This window comes from Ranitomeya variabilis, chromosome 4 (assembly GCF_051348905.1).
Source record: "Ranitomeya variabilis isolate aRanVar5 chromosome 4, aRanVar5.hap1, whole genome shotgun sequence".
NCBI classification, from domain to species: domain Eukaryota; kingdom Metazoa; phylum Chordata; class Amphibia; order Anura; family Dendrobatidae; genus Ranitomeya; species Ranitomeya variabilis.
The window spans coordinates 112,845,374-112,864,178 of NC_135235.1; the positions used below are offsets into that span (position 1 = coordinate 112,845,374).

At 45.4% G+C, this 18,805-nt stretch overlaps 1 protein-coding gene across 1 annotated transcript in view; it reads left to right on the forward strand.

Annotated features, from left to right (window-relative positions):
• Positions 1-18,805, forward strand: part of SPOCK2 (SPARC (osteonectin), cwcv and kazal like domains proteoglycan 2) — a 243,991-nt gene that overhangs the window by 195,572 nt on the left and 29,614 nt on the right. The window contains exon 3 of the mRNA XM_077259136.1: positions 18,097-18,211. Within this exon, the coding sequence (XP_077115251.1) occupies positions 18,097-18,211 (115 nt within the window). The remainder of the gene's footprint in view (positions 1-18,096; positions 18,212-18,805) is intronic.

Below are 18,805 nucleotides of genomic sequence, written 5' to 3' on the forward strand. Positions count from 1 at the left end.
ATCCGCTGCCCCATTGTGAGGGGAGACGGGGGCGGAGTTCCGGCCGCGCATGCGCGGTCGGAAATGGCGGACACGTCGCACAAAAAAGTTACATGTAGCTTTTTTTGTGCCGACGGTCCGCCAAAGCACGACGCATCCGTCGCACGACGGATGCGACATGTGGCAATCCGTCGCAATGCGTCGCTAATGCAAGCCAATGGAGAAAAAACGCATCCTGCAAGCACTTTTGCAGGATGCGTTTTTTCTCCGACGCATTGCGACGGAAGCCAAAAACGCTAGTGTGAAAGTAGCCTAACCCTAACCCTAGCCCTAGCCCTAACCCTAAATTTAGCCCCAACCCTAGCCCTAACCCTAACTAGCCCTAACCCTAGCCCTAACCCTAACTCTAACCCTAACCCTAACCCTAACTCTAACCCTAACTCTAACCCTAACTCTAACCCTAACTCTAACCCTAACCCTAACTCTAACCCTAACCCTAACCCTAATTTTAGCCCCAACTCGTCTTCTCCTGCCGGCCGGCAGATGGCAGCAGATGGCGGGCGCACTGCGCATGCGCCCGCCATAAGGAAAAAGCCGGCTGTCAGGAGAAGACAGAAGAGGACCCAGGGACACCGGGTGAGTATGTTAGGGTCCCCGAATCCCCCTATTTCTATGTCCTCTGATGTGTGATCACATCAGAGGACAGAGAAATACAGATCGCTTTTTTTTTTTTTTTTTTTGCGGTCGCCGGTAAACTGTTAATTACCGGCGATCGCAAAACAGGGGTCGGTGCAAACCGACCCCGATCATGTTCTTTGGGGTCTCGGCTACCCCCGGCAGCCGAGACCCCAAAGATCTTCCGGGTGCCGGGCGGCGGGCGTACTGCGCGTGCGCCCGCCATTTTTTCCCGGAAAAAAGATGGCGGCGCCCATGGGGACCCACGAGGAGCACCGAGGGAGACAGGTGAGTATTGGGGGGCTACCGGAGGCCATCGGGGACCCTATTTCTCTGTCCTCCGATGTGCGATCACATCGGAGGACAGAGAAATTAAACGGCACATCGCATTTTTTTTTTTTTGTTGCGACCGCCGGTAAACGGTTAATTACCGGCGATCGCAACTCGGGGGTCGGTAAAACCCCCCCGAATCATGTTCTCTGGGGTCTCGGCTACCCTCGGCAACCGAGACCCCAGAGAAAATCCGACTCTGGGGGGCGCTATTCACTTTTTCCACAGCGCCGTTAATTAACGGCGCTGTGGTTTAAGTACCCTTAGCGGCCGCCGTTAAAAGGCGTATCGGCGGTCGTTAAGGGGTTAAGGCAACACAAGACGGCCCTGCTAGTGAGAGCTTACAATCTACCATGAGGTGGGGGAGATACAAAGTACAGGAGCTTATTTACAATGATGGTACAGCCATCTTCAGGGGGTGGGGGATAGATGAAAGTAGTGAATGGGCCACACACACACACACAAACATAAATTGACTTTGATTAGTGAACGTGATAGGCCGCTCTGAACAAGTGTGTTTTGAGAGAGCGCCTAAAACTATGCAAATTGTGGATAGTCCTAATATCTTGGGGTAGAGCATTCCAGAGGATTGGCGCAGCACGGGAGAAGTCTTGGAGTCGGGAGTGGGAGTTATGGATTAGTGCAGAGGTTAGTCGAAAGTCGTTTTCAGAGCGCAGCGGTCGGTTAGGCCGATAGACCAAAATGAGGGAGGAGATGTAAGGGGGTGCTGCACTGTGAAGAGCTTTGTGGGTGAGAACAAGTACTTTGAAGTGGATTCTGTAATGAATGGGTAGCCAGTGTAACGACTGGCGAAGAGCGGACACGTCCGAGTAACGATTAGCTGGGTGGATGACCCTGGCTGCTGCATTAAGGATGAACTGGAGAGTGGAAAGTCGAGCAAGGCTGCTTTCACACTAGCGTCGGCACGGGGCCGTCGCTGTGCGTCGGCCCGACGTACCGACGCACGTTGTGAAATAAATGCACAACGGGGGCAGCGGATGCAGTTTTTCAACGCATCCGCTGCCCCTTTGTAATGTCCGGGGAGGAGTGGACGGAGTTTCAGCTGCGCATGCGCGGTCGAAAATGGCGGACACGACGAACAAAAAAACGTGTTACATGTAACTTTTTTTGTGCCGACGGTCAGCCAAAACACGACGCAATGAGTCGCTAATGTTAGTCTATAGTCTTTACCAGGCAAGTACTGTGTGCAGAGAACAAATTGGGAACCCATTTTTATGTCAGGTGTTCTGTTGTCAAATCATTGTTCTATGAAAGGTTGTCTATTCTTATCTGAAAGTTATAAGAATATTCGAAGCTATTTAGCACTAAAATACAGTTGCCGATAGAGATACCTTACATACTTATCTCTGATATATACTTTTAAAAAAATATAGAACAAAGGAATTATGAACAGAAAAGAGCAGCGAAAGCTTAGAATTTTCACTCATGGAGATGAGTACAAAAGACAGGCATTGTGTAAAAGACTAATTAGTAATCCTCAGCATGAAAGATGCTCGTCTAGTGAAGGACTTCTAGCACAGGGAGCAAGTTGTGCTGTTTCTTAATAAATTAGATTCAATTGCTGAGCCGGTACTAAACAAACAGCTCTGGAGCCTTCTGGAAATTCAATCTATTTTGTACTGGGCTGTTATAGAAGATTAGAAAGAAGCCTCTTTGTATGCTGTGAAACAGCCGCAATGTTTCTGGTCGTATTCAGTGCTGTAAGGTTCTCTACTGGTTTACTCATTGATATATTGTATGCTAATAGATCTAGCTATCGTCTGATGATTATAAGTTTCATTGGATTACCCTTATCAGCATAAAGTGGACTGGAGTAATTAAATTGCAGAAGTACAGAAATACTTCAATGCTATTGCTGAAAATTAGAGATGGTGCGTATCGATTCTTAGGACCCGGTCCAGTGATCATATCATTTAACTGTGGTTGTCGGATGGAAACCCAATAAATTTCCTCTTACTCAAGAACATCCCTGGCTCCTTTTTTGCTTAGTTGGCATGTGACGACATTATCAGTGTAGTGTGATGCACATGCGCCATGCCATGCTAGTTAATCAAAAGAAAAGCCGCAGATGCTGGGAAATAGGAGGCAAGCAAAGAGCTCCCTTCCAATGGCCACAGAATACTGACTGGCTGGTCAACTTGGTTGATTCACACCACCTCTAATATTGGCAATGCATTACTCTTATTTATTTTATGAAAGGCATGTTGAAGAAGAAAATATTTTTTATTAGATTGTGTCATATATTTTAAATTCTATGTTAACTTGGTTTGATAGTCATAAAGAGGCTCCGGTATTTTTATGTGACTTTTGATTAAACATATCTTGCTAGAGTTCACACTTGCTACTGCAGAACACAGTATTCTGGCTTTTTCTGTACCTTATATTAAAAGTTTGTTGTGTAGCCTGGGACAATGTTAGCAGAGTCATCTCATTATAATTACAGAGTAGGGGATTGAATTACAGTTAATAGCACTATTCCACTGCTAGAGGCTTTGTTAACACAACATATTAGCCTAAATACACACAGATAAACCTTTGTATACTACTTCTTTGTAACTCTTTAGTCTCTAGAGGGAAGCATATTTTCTCAAAGAAGACTGCATTACTTTATTAACACTTCCATAAACTACGTTTTATGGAAAGACTTCTGATTTGCAAAGAAAAATGGGCAAAATTTCAGCCTATAGACATGCAAAACTGGTAGAGACATATCGCAAAAGACTTGCAGCAGTAATTGTAGCGAAAGGTGGTCATACAAAGTATTGACTGAGGGGGGCTGAATAGAAACGCACAGCACAATTTTCAGATTTATATTTTAAAAAATTCGAAAACCGTGTATCATTGCCTTTACACGTCACAAATACTTGCTACTTTGTGTTGGTATAGCACATAAAATCCTAATAAAATACACTTAGAACTTTTTGGGTGTAATGTGAAAAAATGTGGAAAAGTTAATGGGATATGAATACTTTTTCAAGGCACTATACTGTATACACACACACACACACACACACACACACACACACACACACACACACACACACACACACACACATATATATATATGATAGATAGATAGATAGATAGATAGATAGATAGATAGATAGATAGATAGATAGATAGATAGACACAAACATAGAGGGGGAAATAACTATTTGATACACTGCAGATTTTGCAAGTTTTCCCACCTACAAAGAATGGTGAGGTCTGTAATTCTTATCTTAGGTAAACCTCAACTATGAGAGACAGAATCTAAAAATAAAAAGCAGAAAATCACATTGTATGATTTTGAAATAATTAAATAGCATTTTATTGTATGAAATAAGTATTTGATGACCTACCAACCAGTAAGAATTCTGCCTCACAGACCGGTTAGTTTTTCTTTAAGAAACCTTCTTACCAGTATTGATTGCACCTGTTTGAACTCGTTACCTATATACAAGACACCTGTCCACAAAATCAATCACACTCTAACCTCTCCACCATGGCCAAGACCAAAGTGCTGTCTAAGGACAACAGGGACAAAATTATAGACCTGCACATGGCTGTGATGGGCTACAGGACAATAGGCAAGCAGCTTGGTGAGAAGGCAACAACTGTTGGTGCAATTTTTAGAAAATATAAGAAACACAAGATTACTGTCAATCTTCCTTGGTCTGGTTCTCCATGCAAGATCTCGCCTCGTGGGGTAAAGATAATTCTGACAAAGGTCACGAATCAGCCCAGAACTACACGGGAGAACCTGGTCAATGACTTAAAAAGAACTGGGAACACAGTCTCAAATAGTAATGATAGTAACACACTACACCATCATGGTTTCAAATCCCGCAGGGCGCGCAAGGTCCCCCTGCTCATGCCATCACATATACAGGCCCGTTTGAAGTTCACCAATGCCAATTACCATCTGGATGATCCAGAGGGGGCATTGGAGAAAGTCATGTGGTCAGATGAGTCTAAAATAGAACTTTTTGGTATCAATTCCATTCGCCGTGTTTGGAGGAACAAGAAAGATGAGTACAACCCAAAGAACACCGTCTCAATCGTGAAGCATGGTGGGGAAACATCATACTTTGGGGGTACTTTTTCGCAAAAGGGACAGAACAACTGCATCATATTAAAGGAAGGATGGATGGGGTCATGTATCTCAAGATTTTGGCCAACAACTTCCTTCCTTCCTTCCTTCCTTCCTTCCTTCCTTCCTTCCTTCGGTAAGAGCATTGAAGATGGGTCAATGCTGGCTCTTACAGCATGACAATGGCAACTAAGGAGTGGCTCCGTAGGAAACATTTCAAGGTCCAGGAAAGTCAAAGTCATTTCAAGGTCATGGCCTGGCCAATCTCCAGACCTGAACCCAGAGGGAGCTGTAACTGAATGTAACCCAACAACAGCCCCAAAACCTGAACTGTCTGGAGATCTGTATGAAGGAGTGGGCCAAAATCCATGCTGTAGTATGTGCAAACTTGGTAAAGAACTACAGGAAACGTCTGACCTCTGTAATTGCAAACAAAAGATTCTGTATCAAATATTAAGTTCTGTTTTTACATTGTATCAAATACTTATTTCATGCAATAAAATGCAAATGAATTATGTAAAAATCATACAGTGTGATTGAGAATAATATTTGAGCTATAATTTCTAGTCAATCATTTGTATCCTATTTGGCATGTGATTGTAATGCTCCCTTTCTTTGTACAGCTGCAACAAGACACCTAGCTCTGTGTTATGACCTGGTGGTTAAGAGGCCACACTGATATGACCTGGTGGCTAAAACGCAACATGGGACGAGCTCTGAGAAGGTGGTATCTCTACTGACCGCAGTCCCTAATCCTAACAACAACACTAGTAATAGCCGTGGGATGTTCCTGACTCTCCCTAGACACCTCTTCACAGCCTAAGAACTAACTACCCCTAAAGAAGGAAATAGAAAGCTATCTTGCCTCAGAGAAAACCCCAAAAGGAAAGACAGCCCCCCACAAATATTGACTGTGAATGGAGAGGGAATTGACGTACACAGAAATGAAATCAGATTTCAGCAAAGGAGGCCAATACTAACTTGATAGACAGAGAGAAAAGGATACTGTGCGGTCAGTGTTAAAAACTACAAAATCCACGCAGCGTTTACAAAAATGAACTCCACACCGACTCACGGTGTGGAGGGGCAAATCTGCTTTCCCAGAGCTTCCAGCTAGCCTGAATATGACATAGTGACAAGCTGGACAAAAAGAGACATATTTGCAAAGCAATAGAGTCCAAGAAAATGGACAAACAAAAACTAGCAAAAACTTATCTTTTGCTGGCAAGGACAGGCCATATGAGAAATCCAAGGAGAGAACCAAATCCAACCAAGAACATTGACAGTTGGCATGAACTAAATCCCAGAGCAGGTTTAAATAACAAACCCAGGCAAGGCGATTAGTGAAGGCAGCTGCCACAGCTACCTAAAGGAGCAGCAGTTCCACTCGAAACCACCAGAGGGAGCCCAAGGGCAGAACTCACAAAAATACCATTAGCAACCACAGGAGGGAGCTCCAGAACGGAATTCACAACAGCTCTGCAGGTGGTCAAGCCTCAAAAGGCTGTGAGTGACAGATCTCACAACTGGAGCCAGCTAAGCTCAGGACAAAAGGTTTGCTTTCAGTAATGGACTCCATGCAGTGTAACTGCTTTTTTCACCCAGCTAGGATTTCATAATGTGAATATGGACTTATCATATGGCCTATCCATACACTGGTTACATTTTAGAGATCTCTGGAAAGGACCAAATGCCTTCAAGGGTCTCAATATGCTATAGCACACCCTTGTGGGTAGTTACGTAGAATGGCTATTAGGAGCAAGGTAGCAAAGCTGTGTTTGGTCTCCACGCATAAAAGTTGCTCAGCCGGATCCGTTGGTGCCCAAACCATCTCCCTAGGCCCATACATTAAGAAGTTATGACTAGTGTTGAGCATTCCGATACTGCAAGTATCGGGTATCGGCCGATACTTGCTGTATCGGAATTTCCGATACCGAGATCCGATACTTTTGTGGTATCGGGTATCGGGTATCGCAACAACATTAATGTAATAATGTGTAAAAAAGAGAATTAAAATAAAAAATATCGCTATACTCACCTGTCCGACGCAGCCGGGACCTCAGCGAGGGAACCGGCAGCGTTGTTTGTTTAAATTTCGCGCTTTTACTTGGTTACGTGAAGTCCCGGCTTGTGATTGGTCAGGGCGGCCATGTTGCCGGGACGCGGACCAATCACAGCAAGCCGTGACGAAATTACGTCACGGCTTGCTGTGATTGGTCCGCGTCCCGGCAACATGGCCGCCATTAACCAATCACAAGCCGTGACGTCACGGGAGGCTGGACATGCGCGTATTTTGAAAAGCGCGCGTGTCCAGCCTCCAGTGACGTCCCGGCAACATGGCCGCCATTAACCAATCACAAGCCGGGACGTCACGGGAGGCTGGACATGCGCGTATTTTGAAAAGCGCGCGTGTCCAGCCTCCAGTGACGTCCCGGCAACATGGCCGCCATTAACCAATCACAAGCCGGGACGTCACGGGAGGCTGGACATGCGCGTATTTTGAAAAGCGCGCGTGTCCAGCCTCCAGTGACGTCCCGGCAACATGGCCGCCATTAACCAATCACAAGCCGGGACGTCACGGGAGGCTGGACATGCGCGTATTTTGAAAAGCGCGCGTGTCCAGCCTCCAGTGACGTCCCGGCAACATGGCCGCCATTAACCAATCACAAGCCGGGACGTCACGGGAGGCTGGACATGCGCGTATTTTGAAAAGCGCGCGTGTCCAGCCTCCAGTGACGTCCCGGCAACATGGCCGCCATTAACCAATCACAAGCCGGGACGTCACTGGAGGCTGGACACGCGCGCTTTTCAAAATACGCGCATGTCCAGCCTCCCGTGACGTCACGGCTTGTGATTGGTTAATGGCGGCCATGTTGCCGGGACGCGGACCAATCACAGCAAGCCGTGACGTAATTTCGTCACGGCTTGCTGTGATTGGTCCGCGTCCCGGCAACATGGCCGCCCTGACCAATCACAAGCCGGGACTTCACGTAACCAAGTAAAAGCGCAAATTTTAAACAAACAACGCTGCCGGTTCCCTCGCTGAGGTCCCGGCTGCGTCGGACAGGTGAGTATAGCGATATTTTTTATTTTAATTCTTTATTTTACACATTAATATGGTTCCCAGGGCCTGAAGGAGAGTTTCCTCTCCTTCAGACCCTGGGAACCATCAGGAATACCGTCCGATACTTGAGTCCCATTGACTTGTATTGGTATCGGGTATCGGTATCGGATTGGATCCGATACTTTGCCGGTATCGGCCGATACTTTCCGATACCGATACTTTCAAGTATCGGACGGTATCGCTCAACACTAGTTATGACCCATCTTAGGTTTTGGAGTTTTTAGCTGCCAGAGGCAAGGAGAGGGGAATTAGGTTCAGCCCAGATGGCTGGAGGGAAGGGACCTAAGGGGGTTAAATGTTCATGTAAAGGATGGCCTATTGCCTTTCTCTGGGGATGTTGCAATGACATATCCTGTGGGAGAAGTCAAGGAACAAAGGGGACCACCAGCCCCCCATGTGGCAGCCCCTCCCCCGCAAACCGGATCTTTCATCTGACTGGTAGCTGACACGCATATTCTGCATACTTTATCCTACCACTATTGTATTTGCATATCTGACCATTGTATATCTATAACCATTGTGTATATATATATATATATATATATATATATATATATATATATATATATATAGTGTTTTGTCTAGTGTATCCTTAAGGCGATTAAATATATCATGTAACATTGTGCTGCTCTTTTAACTTGATCCACGAATCCACACATCTCTGATCTTGGCTTTACTTTCAATGCTACGAGGGCTGGTTTCTGGCCCCATATAATCCCATTAATGGACCGGGGTTTTATGTAACGAGAAACTGGTGGCAGTCTTACTGGGCTGACAAGGCGCTGTTTAACTGGTGCTAGTGAAAGGGGCCTCTCAGATTGTAAGGAATGTGTAGTGCCATGTGTGAGGCTGTGGCCTCTGATACAGCTAGGGGGCGCTGTTTGTTCTCCCCAGAATGTGCATGCAGACGGATGAAGTCCATAGGGGTGCATATGAGAGTCATGGATTTCCGGTCCGGGTTTTCCAGGTGGCTGAAGGCCACAGGTTTGTGTGTGTTTAAAAGCCCTGCAGTAAGAGGTATGGCCGTGTCAGGCCGTGCAGGCCGTGTCAGGTGTCTGGCCAGGTGAGGCCAGGTGTGCGAGGTGCACGTCAGTGTCAGTCTGGTGTGTGCTGGTCTGCAGAGTGCATGGAGGCCAGCAGAGAAAGCACCCAGGGCAGCTGAATAGCCTGGCACCCGCAGCGTACACAGAGATGTAAGTCGTCCATGGTACTGGTCTTGGATGTGGACAGTCCTGTGCCCGGAGGTTGACAGTCCTGTGCCCGGAGGTGGTTGTCCTGTGCCCGTAGGAGTTGGATGTGGACAGACCTGTGCCCGGAGGTGGATGTTCTGTGCCCGGAGGTGGATGTCCTGTGCCCGAAAGAGGACTAGCATGTGCAACGATTGCAAACAGGTGGATATGGTGCCCGGCTGCTATCCGGAGGATATCCTGAACTGTGTACGACTGTGTGAGTAAAGAGTCTGTAAGAGACTTTGTCTTATTTGTACTCGGCTGCACTCCTGTTGTGAATTCTGCTCTTGGGCTCCCTCTGGTGGTTGTAAGTGGTAGCGCTGCTGTCTCTGAATCACAGCAATTATCAGGTGTTTTCACTTTTTGCAATTTGGACAGGGCTATTTAGTCTTGCTTCACCCTTTAGTCTGTGCCAGTTGTCCATTGTTCCTGGAGGATTCACATCCCTGCCTGGTCTCTTCTGCTTTGCAGTTCTTTTCAACAAAGATAAGTTCTGGCCTTGATTTTGCTGTCCACATGCTGTGGTCTTATTGTTCAGTTGTTTTCCATGTTTTGTCTTGTCCAGCTTGGTCTGTATAAGGATTTGTTTAGCCAAGCTGGTATCTCTGGAGATGCAGATATACCCTCCATGTCTTTGGTTAGCTGTGGAGTTTTTGTATTTTCTGTGGTGGATATTTTCAAGTGTTTTAATACTGACCACATAGTACTCTGTCCTGTCCTTTCTATTTAGCTAGAAGTGGCCTCCTTTGCTAAATTCTCATTTCAGTCTGTGTATGTTTTTTCCCTCTCCTCTCACAGCCAATATTTGTGGGGGGCTGCCTGTTCTTTGGGGATTTTCTCTGAGGCAAGATAGTTTTCCCTTTTCTATCTCTAGGGGTAATTAGTCCTCCGGCTGTGTCGAGATGTCTAGGGAGCGCTAGGTACATTCCACGGCTACTTCTAGTTGCGGTGTTAGGTTCAGGGTCTGCGGTCAGTACAGGTACCACCTTCTCCAGAGTATGTCCCATGCTGCTCTTAGGCCACCAGATCATAACAGTACAACTGGCCAACAATGAGTTAACCGCATCTCAGAAGAAGGGAAGGAAAGTGCTGAGCCATTTTTTTTCTGTAGTCTGTTGTGTTTTTTTTTTCTCTTCCCTCTTTGCCTCTGGGTGGCTCAGGAGTTCGGCGCTGGTATGGATGTTCAGGGATTGGCTTCTCGTGTGTATCAACTTGCTGATAGAGTACAGGGTATTTCCGATTATATCGTTCAGACTCCAGTTTTAGAGCCTAGAATTCCAACTCCTGATTTGTTTTTTGGGGATAGGTCCAAATTTCTGAGCTTTAAAAATAACTGTAAACTGTTTTTTTCTCTGAAACCCCGTTCCTCTGGTGATCCCATCCAGCAGGTTAAAATTATTATATCTCTGCTGCTTGGTGACCCCCAGGATTGGGCATTTGCCCTGGAACCTGGGAATCCGGCGTTGCTTAATGTAGACACCTTTTTTCAGGCGCTTGGGTTATTGTATGACGAACCTAATTCAGTGGATCATGCTGAGAAGACCTTGTTGGCCCTGTCTCAGGGTCAAGAAGCGGCAGAATCATATTGCCAGAAGTTTAGAAAATGGTCTGTACTGACTAAATGGAATGAGGATGCCTTGGCGGCAATCTTCAGAAAGGGTCTTTCTGAATCCGTTAAAGATGTTATGGTGGGGTTCCCCACGCCTGCTGATCTGAGTGATTCTATGTCTCTGGCCATTCAGATTGATCGGCGCTTGCGCGAACGCAGAGTTGTGCACACTATGGCATTGTCTTCCGAGCTGAGTCCTGAGCCTATGCAGTGTGATAGGATTGTGTCTAGAGCTGAACGACAAGGATTCAGATGTCAGAATAGGTTGTGTTTTTACTGCGGCGATTCTGCTCATGTTATTTCTGATTGCCCTAAGCGTACCAAGAGAATCACTGGTTCTGTTACCATCAGTACTGTACAACCTAAATTTCTGTTATCTGTAACCCTGATCTGCTCATTATCGTCATTTTCTGTCATGGCATTTGTGGATTCAGGCGCCGCTCTAAATTTAATGGACTTAGAATTTGCCAGACATTGTGGTTTCCCCTTGCAGCCTTTGCAGAGTCCTATTCCTTTGAGGGGCATTGATGCTACACCGTTGGCTAAAAATAAACCTCAGTTTTGGACACAGCTGACCATGTGCATGGCGCCAGCCCATCAGGAAGATTGTCGTTTTCTGGTGTTGCATAATTTTCATGATGCTATTGTGCTGGGTTTCCCATGGTTACAGGTGCATAATCCGGTGTTAGATTGGAAATCTATGTCTGTGACTAGTTGGGGTTGTCAGGGGGTTCATGGTGATGTTCCTGTGATGTCAATTGCCTCCTCCTCCTCTTCTGAAATTCCTGAGTTTTTGTCAGATTTCCAGGATGTATTCAATGAGCCCAAGTCCAGTTCCCTTCCACCGCATAGGGACTGTGATTGTGCTATTGACTTGATTCCAGGCTGTAAGTTCCCTAAAGGCCGACTTTTCAACCTGTCTGTGCCAGAACATACCGCCATGCGGAGCTATGTGAAGGAGTCCTTGGAGAAGGGGCATATTTGGCCATCTTCTTCACCATTGGGAGCAGGTTTTTTCTTTGTTGCCAAAAAAGATGGCTCCTTGAGACCCTGTATTGATTATCGCCTCTTGAATAAGATCACGGTGAAATTCCAATACCCTTTGCCTTTGCTTTCTGATCTGTTTGCTAGGATTAAGGGGGCTAGTTGGTTTACTAAGATTGACCTTAGAGGGGCATATAATCTGGTTCGTATTAAGCAGGGGGACGAATGGAAAACTGCGTTTAATACGCCCGAAGGCCATTTTGAATACCTTGTGATGCCATTCGGACTCTCTAATGCTCCATCTGTGTTTCAGTCCTTCATGCATGATATATTTCGGAATTATCTTGATAAATTCATGATTGTATATTTGGATGATATTTTGATTTTTTCAGATGATTGGGAGTCTCATGTGAAACAAGTCAGGATGGTATTTCAGGTCCTTAGTGATAATGCCTTGTTTGTGAAGGGGTCTAAGTGCCTCTTTGGAGTACAGAAGGTTTCTTTTTTGGGCTTCATTTTTTCTCCATCATCTATAGAAATGGATCCGGTTAAGGTTCAGGCCATTCATGATTGGATCCAGCCCACATCCGTGAAGAGCCTTCAGAAATTTTTGGGCTTTGCTAATTTTTATCGCCGTTTCATTGCCAACTTCTCCAGTGTGGTTAAACCCCTGACCGATTTGACGAAGAAAGGCGCTGATGTTATGAATTGGTTGTTTCTGCCTTTCAGGAGCTTAAACGCCGATTTACTTCTGCCCCTGTGTTGCGTCAGCCGGATGTTTCTCTTCCTTTTCAGGTTGAGGTTGACGCTTCTGAGATTGGGGCAGGGGCCGTTTTGTCTCAGAGGAATTCTGATGGTTCCTTGATGAAACCGTGTGCCTTCTTTTCTCGAAAGTTTTCGCCTGCGGAACGCAATTATGATGTCGGCAATCGTGAGTTGTTGGCTATGAAGTGGGCATTTGAGGAGTGGCGACATTGGCTTGAGGGGACCAAGCACCGTATTGTGGTTTTGACCGATCAGAAGAATCTGATTTATCTCGAGTCTGCCAAACGGCTGAATTCTAGACAGGCCCGATGGTCCCTGTTTTTCTCCCGTTTTGATTTTGTGGTCTCGTATCTTCCAGGTTCTAAGAATGTTAAGGCTGATGCCCTCTCTAGGAGCTTTTTGCCTGATTCTCCTGGAGTCCTTGAGCCGGTCGGTATTCTGAAGGAAGGGGTATATTCTTTCTGCCATCTCCCCTGATTTACGACGGGTTCTTCAGAAATTTCAGGCTGATAAACCTGACCGCTGTCCAGTGGGGAAATTGTTTGTTCCTGACAGATGGACTAGTAAAGTGATTTCGGAGGTTCATTGTTCTGTGTTGGCCGGTCATCCTGGGATTTTTGGTACCAGAGATTTGGTTGGTAGGTTTGGTGGCCTTCTTTGTCACGGGATGTGCGTTCTTTTGTGCAGTCCTGTGGGACTTGTGCGCAGGCCAAGCCTTGCTGTTCCCGCGCTAGTGGGTTGCTTTTGCCTTTGCCGGTCCCTGAGAGGCCTTGGACGCATATTTCTATGGATTTTATTTCGGATCTTCAGGTTTCCCAGAGGATGCCAGTTATCTGGGTGGTTTGTGACCGGTTTTCTAAGATGGTTCATTTGGTACCTTTGCCTAAGTTGCCTTCCTCTTATGATTTGGTTCCGTTGTTTTTTCAGCATGTGGTTCGTTTGCATGGCATTTCGGAGAACATTGTGTCCGATAGAGGTTCCCAGTTTGTTTCTAGGTTTTTGGCGGGCCTTTTGTGCTAGGCTGGGCATTGATTTGTCTTTTTCTTCCGCATTTCATCCTCAGACAAATGGCCAAACCGAGCGAACTAATCAGACTTTGGAAACTTATTTGAGATGCTTTGTGTCTGCTGATCAGGATGATTGGGTGGCTTTCTTGCCATTGGCCGAGTTTGCCCTTAATAATCGGGCTAGTTCTGCTACCTTGGTTTCACCCTTCTTTTGTAACTCTGGTTTTCATCCTCGTTTTTCTTCAGGGCAGGTTGAGCCTTCTGATTGTCCTGGGGTGGACTCTGTGGTTGACAGGTTGCAGCAAATTTGGGCTCATGTTGTTGACAATTTGGTGTTGTCTCAGGAAGGGGCTCAGCATTTTGCTAACCGTCGTCGGTGTGTTGGTTCCCGGCTTCGGGTTGGGGATTTGGTCTGGTTGTCTTCCCGTCATGTCCCTATGAAGGTTTCTTCCCCTAAGTTTAAGCCTCGGTTTATTGGCCCTTATAGGATTTCTGAGATTATCAATCCAGTGTCTTTTCGTTTGGCCCTTCCAGCCTCTTTTTACATCCATAATGTTTTTCATAGATCTGTGTTGCTGAAATATGTGGTGCCCGTTGTTCCCTCTGTTGATCCTCCTGCCCCGGTGTTGATTGATGGGGAGTTGGAGTATGTGGTTGAGAAGATTTTGGATTCTCGTTTTTCGAGGCGGAGGCTTCAGTATTTTGGTTTGTGTGTGTTTAATATATATACAATGCTCTGCACCGTTGCCCCATAGATAGCTGTGCCATATATATAATGCTCTGCACCGTTGCCCCATAGCTGTGCCATATATATAATGCTCTGCACCATTGCCCCATAGCTGTGCCATATAGTGCTCTGCACCGTTGCCCCATAGATACTCCACATAAAGCTGTGCCATTGCTGCTGCTGCAATAAAAAAAAAAAACACATACTCACCTCTCTTGCCACAGCTCCTCACGTCCCGTCCCGGCGTCTCCCCGCACTGACTGATCAGGCAGAAGGCGCCGCGCACACTATATGCGTCATCGCGCCCTCTGACCTGTACAGTCAGTGCGGAGAGAGAGAGACGCCGGGAAGACAGAGCGACGCCCGGCGTGTGGAACGAGGGAAGGTAAATATGCGATACTTACCTGCTCCCGGCGTCCCGCTCCTTCCCCCGGACAGCTGGTCTTCGGTGCCGCAGCCTCTTCCTCTGTCAGCGGTCACCGGCACCACTTCCTATGGGAGGTGGAGCAGCCTATTCATTTCTCTAATGAGCGGTCCCACGTGACCGCTCAGGGGAAGAGCTGCGGCACCCGGAGACCGTGGGACGGGCAGGGGGAGCGCCAGGAGCCCCGGAACTAGGTGAGTATATGACAGTCCTCACCCGCCGACCCCACCACCGATCATGACTCGAGTATAAACCGAGAGGGGCACTTTCAGCCCAAAAATTTGGGCTGAAAATCTCGGCTTATACTCGAGTATATACGGTATATGCGTTTATGTGAACTGGACTTTAATGCTGTGAAGAAACACATTAAAAGAGACTTTTGTGTTTGAATTTGTGGGTCACTGCTTCTTCACTGCATACGATGCTACTGCAGCTTTACACATGTCAGTGACTGCGTGAGCCACATTCTCTCACTTCCCGTGTCTTCCTGGGCCTGTGTGGACGGGGGTCTTGGTAAAACTGTGCCAAGCTGACTTAACGCGTCCCCAGGGGGTGCAGAATGGCACGTTGGTGGAAGTAAGGAGAGTGTACCATGTGATCCCCTCAGACGTAATAGTGACATCAGGCGGGGTGATGCTGTGAGCCTGTGAGAGTTCTTCCCATGTGGTGGCAGCGGTGGGATTCTTCGTGATCTCTCTGGTGCCATCCTTCACAGTAATTTTCTGGATTTTTCTTTACGATTCTGTCTCCCACAGTTGGAGTGTACCTACGATAAAAATTACAGACCTCTCCATTCTTTGTAGGTGTGATAACCTGCAAAATTAGCGGTGTATCAAATACTTATTTTCCCCACTATATATATATATATATATATATATATATATATAAATACAGTACAGACCAAAAGTTTGGACACACCTTCTCATTTACAGATTTTTCTGTATTTTCATGACTATGAAAATTGTACATTCACACTGAAGGCATCAAAACTATGAATTAACACATGTGGAATTATATACTTAACAAAAAAGTGTGAAACAACTGAAAATATGTCTTATATTCTAGGTTCTTCAAAGTAGCCACCTTTTGCTTTCTGACTGCTTTGCACACTCTTGGCATTCTCTTGATTAGCTTCAAGAGGTAGTCACCGGGAATGGTCCTCCAACAATCTTGAAGGAGTTCCCAGAGATGCTTAGCACTTGTTGGCCTTTTTGCCTTCACTCTGCGGTCCAGCTCACCCCAAACCATCTCGATTGGGTTCAGGTCTGGTGACTGTGGAGGCCAGGTCATCTGGCGTAGCACCCCGTCACTCTCCTTCTTGGTCAGATAGCCCTTACAAGCCTGGAGGTATGTTTGAGGTCATTGTCCTGTTGAAAAATAAATGATTGTCCAACTAAATGCAAACCGGATGGAATAGCATGCCGCTGTAAGATGCTGTGGTAGCCATGCTGGTTGGGTATGCCTTCAATTTTGAATAAATCCCCAACAGTGTCACCAGCAAAGCACCCCCACACCATCACACCTCCTTCTCCATGCTTCACGGTGGGAACCAGGCATGTAGAGTCCATCCGTTCACCTTTTCTGCGTCGCACAAAGACACAGTGGTTGGAACCAAAGATCTCAAATTTGGACTCATCAGACCAAAGCACAGATTTCCACTGGTGTAATGTCCATTCCTTGTGTTCTTTAGCCCAAACAAGTCTCTTCTGCTTGTTACCTGTCCTTAGCAGTAGTTTCCTAGCAGCTATTTTACCATGAAGGCCAGCTGCCCACAGTCTCCTCTTAACAGTTGTTGTAGAGATGTTTCTGCTGCTAGAACTCTGTGTGGCATTGACCTGATCTCTAATCTGAGCTGCTGTTAACCTGTGATTTCTGAGGCTGGTGACTTTGATAAACTTATCCTCAGAAGCAGAGGTGACTCTTGGTCTTCCTTTCCTGGGGCGGTCCTCATGTGAGCCAGTTTCTTTGTAGTTCTTGATGGTTTTTGCAACTGCAGTTGGGGACACTTTCAAAGTTTTCCCAATTTTTCGGACAGACTGACCTTCATTTCTTAAAGTAATGATGGCCACTCGTTTTTCTTTACTTAGCTGCTTTTTTCTTGCCATAATACAAATTCTAACAGTCTATTCAGTAGGACTATCAGCTGTGTATCCACCAGACTTCTGATCAACACAACTGATGGTCCTAACCCCATTTATAAGGTAAGAAATCCCACTTATTAAACCTGACAGGGCACATCTGTGAAGTGAAAACCATTCCCGGTGACTACCTCTTGAAGCTCATCAAGAGAATGCCAAGAGTGTGCAAAGCAGTCATCAAAGCAAAAGGTGGCTACTTTGAAGAACCTAGAATATAAGACATATTTTCAGTTGTTTCACACTTTTTTGTTAAGTATATAATTCCACATGTGTTAATTCATAGTTTTGATGCCTTCAGTGTGAATGTACAATTTTCATAGTCATGAAAATACAGAAAAATCTTTAAATGAGAAGGTGTGTCCATACTTTTGGTCTCATTGTTTATATATGTAGAAAAAGAGGAACAGCACCAGAAAAAATACCTTAAAGCTTGCACGCTTCCCTGACTAGCATTCCAACGGCCTTTCAGACAGTAAACAAAAAGGAAAACCGCACAAAAAGATGTAAAAAAGAGGACTTTAATGCCCTGTGGCGTGGCAACGTTTCGGATAAAGCAAATCCTTTCTCAAGCTTGCTTATATATATATATATATATATATATATATATATATATATATATATATATATATATATATATATAGTGTGTATATTTATTGGTAGAATTTATTTATTGAGATCTGCTTACTGGATTTCCACTTCCAATTTGTTAACTTGTTCTGTATTGTGAGGGCCTTAAAGATGATCTGTAATTTTTTAAATATTTTCTCCCTTCAATACAACTGCTACAGGTCAGTGGGGTTTTGGTTTCTGATACCCCCACCGATCACTGCTCAGCTGGCAGGCGCTCTGAGCTCCTCCATGAGCTCCTGCACAGAGCGCTCTATGTGCTCATGGACTTTCTGTCTGCATTGATCTGCAGCGAAGGGAAAATATAAAAATATAATGATAGGTGCCCTGCAAATGTCTTTGTATTGCTTTTTATACTATTGACATGCTGTTCTCCTCATTTCAGGTCTGGACACCACAAAGGACCCTTGCCAAAAAGTGAAATGCAGTCGACACAAGGTTTGCATAGCTCATGGATATCAGAAAGCAATGTGTATAAGTCGAAAGAAGTTGGAACACAGGTAAATTTGGTCTAAAAGACTATCTCTGACTCTAGCTAACTCCTGCTGTGTTTTCTCTTCACTCCCATTTAAGGAAATATGTTCTGTAGACTTCTGATTTCTTATGAAAATAAGGTATTTCCCATATGGTCTCTCCACTCTTAGTGGCTGGTTATTTGCAGACAGCATGTCTTTCTGTTCAGTTGTCACATAATACATACAGTAGGTTTAAAAGACACAGGTCCATCAAATTCAACCGTTCTCAATCAATTATACTTTCTCTGTCACTTTGTTAACACACAATGACATTTATTATGTGAAAAGCATCCAGCCCTTTAAATGTGGAAATATTGTCAACTGGTACTGCATCTTGGCATGGGGCATTCCACAGTCTGACTGCTTTAACTCGAAAGAACCCTTTCCTATTAGCTGGAATATCCTTTCCTCCACAGTCTTTCCAACTGAAAAATGAAAATGCTATAGGTCTCAGAAAATGGCAACACAAGACATTTTTTTTCTTACACCATTTAAATAACTAAAAAAACCTTGAGGAATGTGGTATCGTTGTACTTGTACTGACCTGAAGAATCATGATGCCAGATCAATTTTACTACA